This window comes from Ranitomeya variabilis, chromosome 1, assembly GCF_051348905.1.
Source record: "Ranitomeya variabilis isolate aRanVar5 chromosome 1, aRanVar5.hap1, whole genome shotgun sequence".
NCBI lineage: Eukaryota > Metazoa > Chordata > Amphibia > Anura > Dendrobatidae > Ranitomeya > Ranitomeya variabilis.
The window spans coordinates 827,005,521-827,022,714 of record NC_135232.1 but is presented as its reverse complement, the minus strand read 5'-3'; the positions used below and the strand labels follow the sequence as shown (position 1 = coordinate 827,022,714).

The window sequence follows — 17,194 nt, the reverse complement described above, 5'->3', positions numbered from 1 at the left end:
ATTTATTGGGTCCGATGCGCCCTGCTGGTGCATTTGTTTGGAGGCTTCAGCAGGTACCATCTCTGCTTTTTTCTCTGTGATTTTTTTGTCAATTTTCTGGATGATTTTTAAGTCCTCTTTGTGCGTCTGTGAGCTTTTTCTGAGAATAAATGAAAACGATGCTTATGTATCTAGGTCAATGAATAAGGAGATTGCATAGCTCTTTTTATGAGTTATTGCTTACTAATTATTAGCTTTTATTTCACAGGTCTCGTGCACGTTACCTACTGAGCCGTGCACAGCTACTACTTTACATGAGCTAATTTTAAACTGATGATCTACACCAGGGACTTGTGCACAGATGGTCCAACTTCTGCCATTATACTATGGCCCTTGACAATGTTGACGACGAACGTCCTTTATGATGCTTACTTCTATTAGGTTTTTCTTGTGATGCAGGTTTACTCCAATAGAACTTGGCGTGACGGTACAAACACTACTTATGTTTTTATGGTATCCATATGAAAATTTTTATGTTTTGTTCCCATCTATCATTGGCTGCAAAAATAACCCAGTGGTTCCAAAAACGCACAGGATAATGAACACCCAGAGGAAGACCCTGTCAATGACCATAGCAACATATTTCCAGTCATCTTCTTCCTGAAACCAAGACATAGAGGAATGATAAGTGTGTTTGCTTCATAATCAAGCTGGAGGTAAAACATATTCATTTTTTTCAGAAAGTGTGTAAATAGTTACAGTGTAGTGTATTACATGTCACATTTTATATTATAAATTATATCAGGAGTGCAGACTTAACAAAACATGACATGTTTGAAACTACATTCTGGAAAGGCCCGGGGAATGTTAATGAAAGCTCATAACAAGACTATGAAATCCATTACCTGGATAATCAATGCAGGCTTGATAGTTCTCCACTATTGACAAATGTTATTGGCTCCAGTTTTTAAAGATGGATTATCATAGATTAATATTTATTAATATACAAAAATAAGTGTAAGAATCAGTAGCTAAAGTTGACCATACATTTTAGATTGTTATTTGCCACCAACGTAGTTGTAATCAACACTAGCCAACCATTTCATGTATATGTGAACAGATGTGAGTAGATAGAAGGGTATTGGCATTGTAACATGTCTGACCTTTTTGTGTCAGGGAGATAAGTCACTAGCAGAAGTATCTGGCAGCCCCTTACTCCTCTTCCCCTATACACAATACATACATGCCCAGACAAGCATGTGTATGTGTTACATGGGGACCGCTTTCTGTTTTGGCTGCTAGGCTGCTCTGAGTCAATAATATTTTATTCCTGAGACTTGTACCAGTCTAGGAGCTATGGAGTTCATTCTGTTGGCTTGGGTTTCTTCCTGCTGTTGCACTGGGTGGGAGTGTTCACTATATAAACCCTGAGAGTCAGTTCCCCATCTGATAGTCAGGTGAAGCCAGGTAGCACAAACATTGGGTTAACTGCATCTGTCATTTTATCTTGATTTATCCTGTTCTCTGAATTCGGCTAGCTGACGTTTCTCTTGCCTAATGATTTTGTGCCTCCTATACCTCCTGGATTTAACCCGGCTATCTGACTATCCTTCTTACCAGCTTGCACCACTGAACAGCAGTTAACTCTGTGGCCCAGCCCAGGGACCTCTGTGTAAGTCCAGGGTTAAAGGGTGAAGGCCAGGCCAAACTCTGGATTCTGGAAAGCAGAGTAGCTGGTGCAACGCCTGTTAATGGCAGCCATTTTGAGGCAGCTAGTAGACCATGAACAGTGCCCACGTGAGTGTGGTTGTGCTGGGAGAGTAACCTGACAGATGTCTAATCTCCTAGGCCGCGGATTTAGGCATTTGGCAAAAATTAATGTCTTGAAGGAATCTAGTGAGAAAACATGACGTTATCAACAGAATTGTCTGCACTAATCAATCCCTTTGCACAACCCATGTTAGGGCAGTTGACTGTAAAGGAAGGTGGTTAATTCCTTGCTTGCTGTGAATAACATTCATAATTGAAACCTGAGGAATATCTATACCCTCCTTCACCTAAGTATTCTAAAATGCTGGAAAGAGCTACTTGAAGAGGACATTTTATCAAATTCTTCATCTTAAACTTGACACAGGATGTTATATTGGCTGCAGAGCTTATAAAACATTTTTTAAAAATTTTGCCTTTTTATTGTGGAGATATTGGCAGTCCACATATTTGGCACCTCATTAGTTAACTTTTTAAAGTCCAAATGGGTGTTATCAGAGTTAAGTTTTCATTGGGGGTGTGAACTTTTTCTCCCTGTGTGATGCTGACCAATCATAACCAGGCAGCAATACTCAAAAGAACAAAGAACACGCCCCATCATAGTTTAGAGAAGGTTTCTCAGTGTGTGAGATGTATGACAGACAGACTGTTCTCCTAGTCTAGCCGCCTGCATGATTGCAAAGCACAGATGGCTAACACAACACCTTTCGGATAAGGTCAGTGTGGGGGAGGAGCAGCATAGTTATGTTTATCCCTGTCATATTGCAAAACCTCTATCAGCTCTTCTCCTGTCCTAGCAATCTCAGCTCTGTGGTACTGTCACTCCACCACCTTGCCTTTCCAGAGATGAGAGCTCAAAGTGTTAGTATCACACTGATGTCTGTTATACTCTACTTGTAATCGCTCTGCAGTGAGATCAGAGCGTGTTGTCATTATATCTTACACAGGAATAGTCCAGAACAGTCATATTTCTACTGTATGAGACATTATGACACCTTGCTTTGATCTCTGTTGCCTCAGCACCACAAACAAAAGTGGGATTACTGGCACAGAGCTGATTGAAGTATTTATAGTGTGACACAGGTAAATTCAGTAGCACTGCCCCTTCCCAAAACTGACTCATGCAGGAGGTTAGACCAAGAGATCAGGCTGTATCATTAAATTTCACACACTGAAAAACCTTCCCTAAGCTATTGTTGGGTGTGTTCCTCTATCCTTTTTGTGTTGCTGCCTGCTTATGATTGGTCAGCATCATACAGTAGGAAAAAGTACACTCTCCCAGTGGAAACTCTGATAACACCCATTTGGACTTTAAGAAAAAGGTTAACTCATTTGGTGGCAATCTCTGCAATGGAAAGGTGAAATTTAAAAATAATGTTTTATTCCTCTCTGCAGCCACTATTACATTGTGTGCTCTGTCCAACATAAAAAATTTGGTCAAACGTCCTCTTTAAAATGTATTGTGCTATTACAATAAAGGGCATATAAGTCTAGTGTAGCAATGTACATAAAGGATACCTGTCAATAGATTCATGCTAGTTTGAAAAGCCAACCCTTAGAGAGAGAGATGTGACCAATCCGGTGCGCCACCCAACTGGCTTCTCACTGTCCGCTCCAGTTGTTTGCCAGATCTCTCCCTGCCATGTACACAGGAAAAGACCGGTCAGTCAACGCGATAGAGACAGAGAAAAGCTGTATAAGGACGGAGCTGGACTAGACATCCCTAAGGTGCCCAGCTGACTTTTAAAACTATTTTTTCTGAAGCACCTTGACATTTCAGAGTAAAACATACCTGGCTGCAATAGCAATTATGTAATGTAATATAACTCCCAAATATGCCTGGATTGGTGATAGGAAACGAAAGAAGGATCAGAGCATGTTTAATTTCAATGTTTCTTTCCTTTTGTTTTCAGGGGAAATAAGTCATCACCAGTGGTGTCTGTCAGCAGCTTCCTCCTGCTCACCTTCTTCAGAACACTTACACATTTGGCTGAGCCAAGATTATAGTTGAGGGTCAAAAGAGCATATGGCCAACAACTATCTGATGCCTATGGCCACCTGTACAGGGGTGTACTTTTTACTAAGGCTATGTTTTCTTAAATGCTATGTTAGGGAACTCTGAGATATTACAGGGAAACAGCTAATTTAGGGTCTCCTTTGCTTAACTGGAGGAGAGATCTAGCTCTAGAGGACCCAGAATGTCTATATACACAGACTATTGATCTCAACTAGCACTGTGTAATGCTTCTCTCTACATTGTTGGAGCTACAGGGGAATTAAACATTTACTGCCACTTCTGCAGATTACAGCTAATTACATTACTAACTATGATCAGTTTATCATCAAGAGACCTTCTAACAAAATACAATTGCCAAAAGGGAACACCCTGTTTAAGGAGATGTGCAAAAATCATTCTAAGTATCCTGTAATAAAATGACCAACTTCTTCAACACTTTGGTCTCAATTCACCATTACAACTGTCTTTTTTTTAGTTTTTGCTATTTTGTGCCTTTTTTGTTATCACCAAATTCATCTTACCATTTGCATCTTTTTTTAAGTCTATTTTATAAGTTGTTTTTTTTTTTGCTTCCACTGTAGATGGGGTTGATGGTTTTGAGATGTTTCCTCCTGATTCAACAGTTGTGACTTTTCAAACAGTCACAAACATATGTCACAAATGTACTCCAGCCCCCCTCTGGAGTGATTTTATGTACACCAGATTTTTTTTTGCAAAACAAATGACTTTTTGTTGTGTGGTTGCAAAAATATTTAAAGACAGATAAAAAGACAATTTTTTTTACTTTGCGCAAAATTCATGAATTTTGTGCGCCATTTTGATGAATGCATCAGTAAACACAAGATAACAAAAGTAACAAAAAAAATTAAATGATGGGCCCTATATATTATATAGCTGGTAACTACGTAACAAGAGCAGGAATTATTATATAGGCTTAAATTACTATACAGTATTAGTATCAATGTTGACTAAAAAGCCGACACTACCATATATTGTGGATCATTTACATAACTACATATATTAATTTTCAAATAAATTGCTATTGACTAATTGATCAAAAATACCTCTTTTCTTTCATTATGATCTTTGATGTTTTCTGCCATGAATTGAATGCTCTCAACAACGCCTCTGATTTCTGCAGGAGACTGCTGAATTGCATTGCAGGATTCTTGGTGTTGTCGCCGGCGGCTTCTGGCACTTTGTTCTTTTGATTTCATACAATGATAACATGTCTCATCTTCAAACACTTCTACATCTCTGCACTGGGAATCTACAGGTTTTCCTGTCTTGCCGTATGTTCTCTTCTTGGTTCTTTTAGAGCATGGTCGATCTTTTTTCTCCATAGTTTTCCTCATCATGAGTAGTTTAGGTAGACGTTTTAGAAATACATCTCTTACCCATTTGGGCATTTTGTGTGTTGTTGGGGTCCGATAATGAATGTTGAGCACAAATACTGTTACCACGATAGACAAGGTTACAAATATCATGGTGAATAAGAGGTACTCTCCAACCAGTGGGATTACAAGAGAGGTTGATGGGATTGTTTCAGTGATTACCAATAGAAATACAGTCAAGGAAAGCAATACTGAGATGCAAAGGGTGACCTTCTCCCCACAATCTGATGGAAGATAGAAGACTAACACCGTCAAAAATGAAAGAAAGAGGCATGGCATAATGAGGTTGATGGTGTAGAACATAGGCAGCCTTCTGATGTAAAAAGAGTAGGTTATATCTGTGTAGATCTCTACACAGCAGTTATACTTTATATCATGTTTGTACCCAGAGGCATCTATTATTTCCCATTCACTGTTCTCCCAAAAATCTTTCATGTCAACCTTTGACCCAACAATGGAAAGATCAATTTTGGCCTTATCATATGACCAGGACCCAAATTTCATTGAACAGTTCTGATGGTCAAATGGAAAAAATGTTATATCCATTGGGCATGAGCTTTTGAATATTGCTGGTGGAGACCAATTTATCAAACCATTGTATTTAAGTAAAGCCTTAGTCTTCCCTTCAACTTGAAAGTCTCCAACGGCGCTGTAGAAGGAGAAAGATAAATTCATAAACTGTCACTTCACAGTGAGCAACAATCGAGAGGTTAGTACGAACTACATACTTATTGTACAAAACAATGTCAGGTTTCCAAATCTTGTCTGCAGGCACACGCATAAATTCAATCCCGTCATAATCCACAGGATTCCACTTCAGCTTGTAGTCATTCCAGATCTACACAAAGGATAAACATACTTTATTCATTTTTAATTAAGGGAAGGAATAAAACAGAAAATCCTGTAATAATTGAAATCAGAAATAAGCCAAAGGTTTTGTTTATTTTTGTAGACTGGAAAGCAAATACATAATGAATCAGAGATTAATGCAAGTAGTTTCTTCAAAGAGGAAGAGGATAGAAACTGTAGAACAACCTCTTGAAAGTATCAATTCTAAAAGTTAATTTTGAAGAGAAACTATACTGTTTGCCCTGATGTGGTGGTAATCATGGTAATAGTAGTTTGAGTTGATGATAGTTCTGATTTTTCAAAAATCACAGCTGCCATCAACCCCTGAGGTTAGTAATGGAGAGGTGTCTATTAGACACCCTCATTACTAATTCGGTAATAAAAAAATAAAACACACACAGAAAAAAATAGTTTATTTGAAAAAACACTCCCCCACACTTTCCCTCTTTTACAAATTTATTACAAAAAATGTTGACACGCAGGTCCAAAGTAATCCACTTTCCTTGATGTGTCACGCAAATGTGAATAGCAGTAAAGTGACCACTATTCACAGGGGCCAGGTAGTGACTCACTTTGCTATGTAATGCCACGGTAGTGGAACGCCCACCAGGGCCGTGGGGTACTCAGTACCGGGTCCAGCACTTAAAGGGATGTGTCACGGTGGGGGTGACCTGGTCCGTGGCCCTGGGCACCCATGTTAAGGGAAAAGTCTTTAAAGGGGTTTGTAAAATAATAAATGTTCGTGATGCCACCTGCGGTATTCGGTCAGGGATGACCGATGCTGCTTAAAGGGGTCCTCTGGGGTGATGTTATGGCAGCAGGCATGGTATGGCTTCCCACAGGTGAAGCTGGGTCCCCAGGGCTCCCGATGTAGTAGATAAAGATGGTAGGTGGTGTACAAAGAAACAGAGGACTCAAGTTGCAGTCTCGTTACCTCTTTACTGTAGAGTTTAGGCAACCGCAGTCCAGGGTACCGGATCACAGGTACTGGTGTGGTCCAGCCGGCTTGGAAGCGAAACTGAAATCCCCCTAACCAGGTGGGGTTGGAAGCCTTCCTTCTAGTGCTGTGTTGTTGTCCCTTGCTGCCTTAAAGGGAACCTGTCAACCGAATTTGGCGGGACAGTTTTGCGGTCATATGGGCGGGGTTTTGGATTGAATGTTCATGCTGTGTCCTCCGTAGTACACGCCTGCGCAAGGCAAGTTTTCCTTGTGCAGACATGTACTACGGAGGACAGAGAATGAACTTCAATCCAGCAGCCAGCATGCAGCCAGCGGGTAAGGAAAGGGTGAATCAAACACCCGAAAACCCCGTCCATATGACCGCAAACCTGTCCCGCCAAATTCAGGTGACAGGTTCCCTTTAAGCCTCTCACAAGGTCCTCACGTTCTCTCTGTCCTGGGACAGTTCCTGCATGGTAGGCAACGCGAGCCATTTCATTGGGGTCTCTATCCACAGTGACTCCGGGCTCTGGATGTTGCTGTACCTCAGGGTGTAATGTGGGCAAGTCACTATCAATTTCCTGCCCTCTGGTTCTGCCGTGGGACATGTAGTTCCACACAGCCTCGGGCTCCCAGTGCCCGGTTTCTGCGCTTCAGCTTAGAAGGAGCTCTATCGCAGCTCTCCTCTTGCTCTGGACTTCTCCTGTGCTCCTTCACTGTTCCTTGTCTGCTACAGACTGCCTATCTGCTCTCCCAGACCAGAATGCATATAGGGAAGTTCCCCTGAAACCCAGTTTAGCGCTCCCCCTTCTGGCCTGGAGTCAGAACATGTTGCATGTACAGCTGCCAAAGGGATCCTCCTCGTTTCCAGGCATGGTATTACCCTCCCCGAGAGGAAGGCAGTACCACTGTGGTACCGAACTCCTGGGGTGCCACATCCCACCCATTAAATCCAGTACTTCCGGACTGGGAAAAGAAAACATAAACAATACAGGTTAGGAAATGTGCAAAGGTTTTTGAAACATTTCAACAGGTTTAAACAGGTGCAAACTTTCTCTTCCCTTATGGGAGGCACTTTTGGCTTTAACGTTGTAAAACAGAATTTATATAAGTACGACTGGTCTTATACCAGAGTGTCCTTGTTCATGAACAACAGTAATGATGCAGGGGACCCATTATAAACCCCCAATGTAGGCCTTGGGTGGGCTACAAGGCATAACATCAAGACCTTGTCTTCGGCCATGCCAAATGGTTTTTCTTTGGTTTGAGGAAACAACAGGGTTCTACTCACCCTACCAGGGCATGGTAAAACCATTAGATGCACTTTAGGAGGTGCCAACTATTTACAGTAAAGTTTTTAGGTAATTCACCATCCATTACTCTATTGTCCATCTAAGATTTTCAATATATATGAGCAAATATTTTTAAACAGGTAACACCAATTACCAATTACCTCTCTTTGTCTCTCAGTTGGTCAGGGCATACCTTAAGATGATCTCTAGATACCGCAGTCGAGGTTTCTCCTCCATCTTTGCTTATGAGACACACTTTACTGTAAGATGGTGTATAGTTCTGCTTCCCACTGATCATCAAGTTTGTGCATTCTTCTTTTCTGCTTTAGAACTTGTTCACCTGGTGACAAGGGAATTGCAGGGGCATGCTGGTTATAGTTTCTCTCCTGCCTTTGTCTTGCCTGGGACAGACTTCTTTCCACACATTCTTGTACTTGGCAGTATTTCTGCTGTCGCTCAGTATCCCAATCTGCATCTGGTGATGTTGTTTCTGGTGTTAGGACTCTCATATCAAGGTCAACAGGTAATTTGCTAGGTCTTCCTCTCATTAGGTAGGCTGGAGTGCAGTTGGTGGAATTCACCGGGATATGATTGTAAAGATCTACCAAGTCCGGCAACTTCTCTGGCCACAAGCTTCTCTCTTGCAAAGGCAAGGTTTTCAACAGGTCAATTACCACCTGGTTCATCTTCTCACACATGCCATTTGTCTGCAGATAGTATGGCATTGTTCTGATTTTCTTGCATTTATACAGGTTACAGAACTCTTGGAACATTTCTGCCTCAAAGGCATGGTCTTGGTCAATGAGCACCTTTTCAGGGTATCTGTGTGGTCGACAAAAGTGTTGTTGGAAGGCCTTGGCTGCCATCTTTACTATTTGGTCCTTGACAGGCACAACTACCAGGAATCTGGAGTAATGGTTCACTATGGTCAAATCGTAGACATAGCCTGACCGGCTTGGGGTTAGCTTCATGTGGTCTAAGGCTACCAATCCAAGTGGCTGTTTGGTGACTATGGGACTATGGGCTGTAGATGTGCCCTCTGGCTGTAACGGTCCTTTCTGTGCAGGTTGCATGGGCCACACTCTCGGCACCACTTTTCAATGGCTCTTCTCATGCCAATCTAATAGAACCTCCCACGAAGTAAGACCTCCAACTTCTTCCATCCGAAGTGTCCTGCTCCATCATGGTATGCTTCCAAGACCATTGGCGCATCTTGTCTCGGGACTATCACCTGCCAGACCAGCTCGTGAGTGCGTGGGTCGATAATCACACAGCTTACCGTCGTATATAAACTATTTGCCCTTCTCCTTCAACAACTGCTGAGTCTCTTGTGGAGCATCTGGACTAGGGTGTGAATCGGCTTGTGTCAGCAGCTCTTTTACCAAACGGACTGCTGGGTTGCTATCCTGCATCTCCGCCCATCCATGGTGGGGCAATGGGTTCAGAGTGGCTTCTCGCCTGTCATTGCGCTTGTTCTTCACACAATGGGAGTACTGGGTCGCCTCTGGGCGATAGAAGGCTGGTGACTCAATCTCTTCAATTGCTTCCGGATCTTCTACCACCTCTGGTAAATGGGGCATCCTGGACAGCGCATCAACATTTGTATTCTTGTGCCCTGCACGGTACTTGATGGTGAACTCATAGTTGGACAACCGGGCCATCCATCGCTGCTCCAATGCACCCAGTTTTGCCATCTCCAGGTGAGTCAGCGGATTGTTGTCTGTGAAAAGGGTGAACTTTGCTGAAGCCAGGTAGTGCTTGAATCACTCTGTTACCGCCCAGACTATGGTGAGGAATTCCAGCTTGAAGGAACTGTAGTTTTTGTGGTTCCTTTCAGTGGGATAAAGCTTCCTGCTGGCATAGGGAATTACTTTTTCTTTGCCTTTCTGCACCTGGGACAGCACTGCTCCCAATCCCACGTTGCTGGCATCTGTGTAGAGTATTGGTTGGTCATAGTCAGGGTAGGCCAGTACCTCATCTCCCATGAGAGCCAGCTTGAATCGAGTAAAGGATACTTCCAGCCTGTCGTTCCACTCGAAAGGGAGTATTCTTACTCTTCGTCTTCTTGGACTGGCCCACTAACAGGCCTTGCAGGGGTGCGGCTATCTTAGTGAAGTCCTTGATAAATCTTCGGTAGTACCCTACCAATCCGAGGAACTGCCGGACTTTGTGGATGTTGCTGGGTTTCGGCCAGTCCCTGATCACCGTGACCTTGTCAGGGTCTGGTGCCACACCTTCGGCACTTACCACATGGCCCAGGTACTGCACTTTGGGCTTTAACAGATGGCACTTGGACGGCTTTACTTTTAGGCCATAATTGGACAGGGCTTTAAACACCTCGGCTAGGTGCTTCAGGTGGTCTTCATAGGTCTTGGAAAAGACGATGACATCATCCAGGTACAACAGGATGGTTTCAAAATTTTTGTGCCCAAGACAGCACTCCATCATCATCTGGAACATCCCTGATGCGTTCCAAAGACCAAAGGGCATGTAGTTCAATTCGGAGAGGCCCATCGGTGTCGTGAAGGCAGTCTTTTCTTTTCTTTATCTGCCTCTGCCACGGGAACCTGCCAATACCCACAAGTGAAATCTAAGGTGGAGAAATAGTTAGTAGATTTTAAAGCAGCTAAAGACTCTTCAATTCTGGGCAATGGGTAGGCATCCTTGTGTGTAATATGGTTTATCTGCCTGTAGTCAACACACATCCTCATATTACCATCTTTCTTTCTAACGAGGACTAATGGAGCTGCCCAGGGGCTACTACTGTCTCTGATCACCCCAGCATCTTTCATCTCTCATAACTCTTGGCACATTGGTAGTGAGCTGGAGGTACAGGCCAGTACCTCTCTTTAATGGGTGGATGACCTCCAGTGGGGATATGATGTTGAACCCCTTTTACCTGCCCAAAATCTAGTGGGTGTTTGCTGAATAGCCGCTCATACCCATGAACCACCCGGTAAGCCCCACATCTTTGGTGTGAAGGGGTAGACTCAGTGCCCACGTGTAACTTCTGGCACCAATCCTCCAACTGTCCTGCAGAGCCATTGTCCTCCGCTTGGTCGGACGGGACCAAGGGTTCTGTTGCTTTTATTGCATTATCACTAACAGTGAACAGTTTAGCAGTGTGGCATATCTGGGTAAATGAACCTCTTTCTCTCCACAATTAAGGGCGTATACTCGTACCCTCCCTTTGCGGACATCAACCACCCCTCTGGCTGTCAGGATGGTAGGCCTACTATCTGAATATACAGGTTCTACCAGGGCCTGGTAGTCTTTACCTCTGAGACCTATTGCTGCCCCACACCATTTCACTCCTGGGAGGCATTGCAATGGGGATCAGATCACTCACTGTGTTGCGCCAATTAGTTGACCGGTTAGAATGCTGACCTTTTGATGTTCTGTCAGGGGATATACAGGTCCTTCTCAAAAAATTAGCATATAGTGTTAAATTTCATTATTTACCATAATGTAATGATTACAATTAAACTTTCATATACTATAGATTCATTATCCACCAACTGAAATTTGTCAGGTCTTTTATTGTTTTAATACTGATGATTTTGGCATACAACTCCTGATAACCCAAAAAACCTGTCTCAATAAATTAGCATATTTCACCCGACCAATCAAATAAAAGTGTTTTTTAATACCAAACAAAAAAACCATCAAATAATAATGTTCAGTTATGCACTCAATACTTGGTCGGGAATCCTTTGGCAGAAATGACTGCTTCAATGCGGCGTGGCATGGAGGCAATCAGCCTGTGACACTGCTGAGATGTTATGGAGGCCCAGGATGCTTCAATAGCGGCCTTAAGCTCATCCAGAGTGTTGGGTCTTGCGTCTCTCAACTTTCTCTTCACAATATCCCACAGATTCTCTATGGGGTTCAGGTCAGGAGAGTTGGCAGGCCAATTGAGCACAGTAATACCATGGTCAGTAAACCATTTACCAGTGGTTTTGGCACTGTGAGCAGGTGCCAGGTCGTGCTGAAAAATGAAATCTTCATCTCCATAAAGCATTTCAGCCGATGGAAGCATGAAGTGCTCCAAAATCTCCTGATAGCTAGCTGCATTGACCCTGCCCTTGATGAAACACAGTGGACCAACACCAGCAGCTGACATGGCACCCCACACCATCACTGACTGTGGGTACTTGACACTGGACTTCAGGCATTTTGGCATTTCCTTCTCCCCAGTCTTCCTCCAGACTCTGGCACCTTGATTTCCGAATGACATGCAAAATTTGCTTTCATCAGAAAAAAGTACTTGGGACCACTTAGCAACAGTCCAGTGCTGCTTCTCTGTAGCCCAGGTCAGGCGCTTCTGCCGCTGTTTATGGTTCAAAAGTGGCTTTACCTGGGGAATGCGGCACCTGTAGCCCATTTCCTGCACACGCCTGTGCACGGTGGCTCTGGATGTTTCCACACCAGACTCAGTCCACTGCTTCCTCAGGTTCCGGTCACCTCTTCTCGTTGTACAGCGTTTTCTGCCACATTGTTTCCTTCCAACAGACTTACCATTGAGGTGCCTTGATACAGCACTCTGGGAACAGCCTATTTGTTGAGAAATTTCTTTCTGGGTCTTACCCTCTTGCTTGAGGGTGTCAATGATGGCCTTCTTGACATCTGTCAGGTCGCTAGTCTTACCCATGATGGGGGTATTGAGTAATGAACTAGGCAGGGAGTTTTTAAAAGCCTCAGGTATCTTTTGCATGTGTTTAGAGTTAATTAGTTGATTCAGAAGATTAGGGTAATAGGTCATTTAGAGAACCTTTTCTTGATATGCTAATTTATTGAGACAGGTTTTTTGGGTTATCAGGAGTTGTATGCCAAAATCATCAGTATTAAAACAATAAAAGACCTGACAAATTTCAGTTGGTGGATAATGAATCTATAGTATATGAAAGTTTAATTGTAATCATTACATTATGGTAAATAATGAAATTTAACACTATATGCTAATTTTTTGAGAAGGACCTGTACTTCAAATAGGCTGCAGAGCCTTTCGTTAAAGTCACTCAGCATGTGGGACTCCTCTGAATATTGTGGCAGCCAGGCCGCTCCCAGTATATAGGGCATGGATAGCGGCATTATTGGAGCTGTAGTTGCGGTGGGGTAAGACCGGTTCATAGGGGCTACGGCTACCGCTGGTGGCATCATGGGGCCTGCGGTTGCGTCCACCGCGGGACCTGGTGGCATCATTGGGGCTGCAGCTTCCGCTGGATCTTCTCCCAGGGGGGACAAATCCCTACCCCTGTGCTAACCTGAAGTAGGCCTGACGTCTCACCACCGGAGTTTGCAGCGGTTCCTCCTGCGCTCGGTACATTGCTCCTCCCGGTTCTCCTTCTGGGGCTTCTGGCATCTTCACTTGCGGATCCCCCAGCACGGAGTTCCGCTTCCTTTCCGCGCTCTTTTCCAGGCTCTGCCCAAGAAGGTATGCCCCCTTCTTCTCCTCGCGCTCACTGCGGCGTGGCAATGGCGGCTTACAGACAAATTTAACGCAGTCTATGGCACACAGTACCCAGTGATGTCGCCGGGGCACGAATCCTGTTCATGATGCCAAAATGGAACGCCCGCCAGGGCAGTGGGGTACTCGGTACCTGGTCCGGTACTTAAAGGGATGTGCCACATCGGCGGTGACCCGGTCCGTGGCCCTGAGAGCCCATGTTAAAGGAAAAGTCTTTAAAGGGGTTTGTAAAATAATAAAAGTTCAAACACAAAAGTCTCCTTACTGTGTTACTTCACACTCAAAGGTGCATAGCGTTTTACAGTACACGACATCAAAGTTAAATACACACACTTGCATCTCTTGTCAGTGCCCGTTTCATAGCACTACACATCATATGGCTTTAGATTGCAGTCCCTCAACATGCCAGACCTGTCCTTGTCCAGTATCCGTGGGGCGACCACATGCCATATTACAGTCTCCAAACACAGCTTCACATGTTGCAGACTGTACACATGCCAGTCCTCCTCTGACTAATTCCCGTGGGTGTCTTGCACCACTGTATCACAGACTCTTTACTCACACAGCCCAGGATATCCTCCGGATAGGAGCCAGGCATCATATCTACCTGTTTGCTATCGTTACACATGCCAGTCCTCTTTCGGGCACAGGACATCCACCTCTGGTGCACCTCCGGGCACAGGACTGTCCACATCCGACTCTTTCAGGCACAGGACATCCACCTCTGGCACCTCCGGGCACAGGACTGTCCACATCTGAGACCAGTTACCATGGACGACTTGTATCGCTGTATACGCTGTGGGTGTCAGGCTATTCAGCTGCCATAACTGCTGGCTCCACTGTCCTGTGCCTCCATGCACTCAGCCTGTGCTCTGCAGGCCTCTGTTCTGCACACCAGCACACACCAGACTTACACTGAAGTTGCACCTGACACCTGACACACCCATACCCCTTACTGCAGGGTTTTTAACAAACAAACCTGTGGCTTTCTGCCACATGGAAAACCCGGACCAGAAATCCGTGTCTGCCATGCACACCTATGGACTTCATCCGTCTCCATGCACAACCTGGGAAGAACACACAGCGACCCCTACCTGTGACACCAATCACTGCCTCACAACTGCTATTCACATTTGCCTGACACATCAAGGAAATTGAATCACTTTGGACCTGTGTGTCAATATTTTTTGTAATAAATTGGTGAAAGAGGGAAGTGTGGAGGAGTGCTTTTTCAAATAAACTGTTCTCTGTGTGTGTGCTTATTCAAATAAAGTATTTTTTCTGTGTGTGTTTTTTTCTTTTTTTACTTACTAGGTTAGTAATGGAGGTGTCTGATAGACGCCTCTTCATTACTAACTTTTAGGGTTGATGCCAGCTAACATTACATAGCTGACTTCAACCCCCAAAAATATTACCCCTATTGCTACCGCACCATGGCAACGGGGAAGAGCTGGGCAAAGCACCACAATTGGTGCATCTAATGGATGAACCAACTCTGGGGCGACTGTGGGCTAGTATTTTTAGGTTGAGAAGGAGCCAACATCCATGCAACTTCCCAGCCTGATAATATCAGCCCGCAGCTGTCTGCTTTACCTGTGCTGGTTATCAAAAATAGGGAGGATTCCATATCGTTTTTTTTTTTTTTTCATTTATTTATTTACTTAACAAATAAAAAAAAACATTGTGGAATTCCCCCTATTTTTGATAACCAGCCAAGTTAAAGCAGACATTTTGGGGCTGATTTTATCAGACTGGTAAGGTCCATGCATATTGGCCTTTCCCAACCTAAAAATAACAGCCCATAGCAACCCCAGAACTGGTGCATTTGTTAGAGGCACCAATTCTGACGCTTTGCCCAGCTCTTCCCGTGTTGCCCTGGTGTGGTGGTATTCAGGGTAAGGTTTTTTGCGGTTGATGTCAGCTGCGTAATGTCAGCTGGAATCAATCTCAAAAGTTAGTAATGGAGAGGCACCCCCATTACTAGCCCAGAGAGAAAAGAGAAAAATACACACGCGCACAAAAAAATACTTTACTTGAATAAAAGCACACACACAATTTATTTAAAAAAATGTTCCCACGACGCTCCTCCAACGTAATCCATGTTTCTCAATGTCTCCTGTGTCTCTGAAGAGCAGTAAAATGCTACTATTCACAGGCAATGTAGTAACGAAAGTTCTCAGCAGAGCAGCTGGCTCTTATTACAAGAAGCATTGAGCCAACGGCTCTGATGAGTGTTGTTCTCACTTCCCGGTGCCTGTGATTAACAGTACTTTACTGCTATTCAGAGATGCCGGGGACATCAGAGGAGACGATTTAAAATAAATTAGAGAATGAGTGATAGTGTGGGGGAGTCTTTATTAACATAAAGTGTTTTTTTCTGTGTGTGTATTTTTTCCAAGTAAAGATTCTTTTCTGTCTGTCTGTTTTTATTTTTAATTACTGTGTTAATAATAAGGCTGTCTGTTAGATACCTCTCCATTACTAACCCCAGAGATTGATGGCAAATGTGATTCTTGACAAATCCAGCTGTCATCAACCCCAATTATTACCCTGATTTCACCAGGGCAATCAGGAAGACCCGGGCAAAGCAACAGAATTGGCGAATGTAATGTGATGTGCCAATTCTGGGGCAGCTGCGGGCGTGTATTTTTAAGCTGGGTCAGGCGCAATTACCAGGGACCTTCCCAACCTGATAATATAAGCCAGTAGCCGTCTGCTTTACCAGGGCTCATTACCAAAAATAGATGGGACCCCATATCTTTTTAAAATTATTTTTTATGTTTAGATGCATTTTGAATGTGCAGCCTTATTGGTTCGTCATTGACATTTTGGATTGCTTCCTCCAATATGTGTCTCTAGAGTTCCTGTCCTGTTCCTCTCTGAAGAAGTTAGTTGCATATTTAAATTTCCAGAGGAACATTGCATGGCTTATAAGGCTCCCTACCCCAACTTGGTACTCTCCACAAGGAGAAACTTTAAGACCCTGAGGGATAAATGGCAAGTCAAGAACTTATATCAAGTAAACACATGATCGCAAACATGTATACAGGAGATCATGTGCAGAGTCATTTAGTTATTTTGAATGTTATTAGGGCCTGTTAGATATGTATTGCTTTAGCTCACGTTAATTGCTACGCAAGATTTGGAACTTAGAAACTAGTGGAGAAAATGGCCCATTTCCAGTGGCATGAGAAAGAATCCAATTCACAAGATCAGGTCAGGTACAGGTCCTAGGTTTGGGACTCGCATCAGCCAGATGTTTATGGCATACACTGAGGATATGCCATACAATTAAGCATTGTAAAAAATGTTTTTATGAGTAAAAAAAAGTTTAAATGTAAAATATCCTGATATTAATAACAAAAAAATATGATTTACTTGTGAAAAACAAACGATGCAAAAACATTGTTATTGTTTATAAGGACCCATACGATAACATTATATTAGTATTTATTCCGTAATTAAAAAGATCTGAAAAACCATGCCAGAA

At 43.4% G+C, this 17,194-nt stretch overlaps 1 protein-coding gene across 1 annotated transcript in view; it reads right to left on the bottom strand.

The window, feature by feature from the left end:
- Positions 1 to 379: 379 nt before the first annotated feature.
- The window catches only part of CHRNA6 (cholinergic receptor nicotinic alpha 6 subunit), a 48,891-nt gene continuing 32,076 nt past the window's right edge, over positions 380 to 17,194 (bottom strand). The window contains exons 4-6 of the mRNA XM_077275529.1: positions 5,886 to 5,995; positions 4,828 to 5,806; positions 380 to 639 (exon numbers count right to left, since the gene is read on the bottom strand). Of these exons, the coding sequence (XP_077131644.1) occupies positions 511 to 639; positions 4,828 to 5,806; positions 5,886 to 5,995 (1,218 nt within the window). The 3' untranslated portion in view covers positions 380 to 510. The remainder of the gene's footprint in view (positions 640 to 4,827; positions 5,807 to 5,885; positions 5,996 to 17,194) is intronic.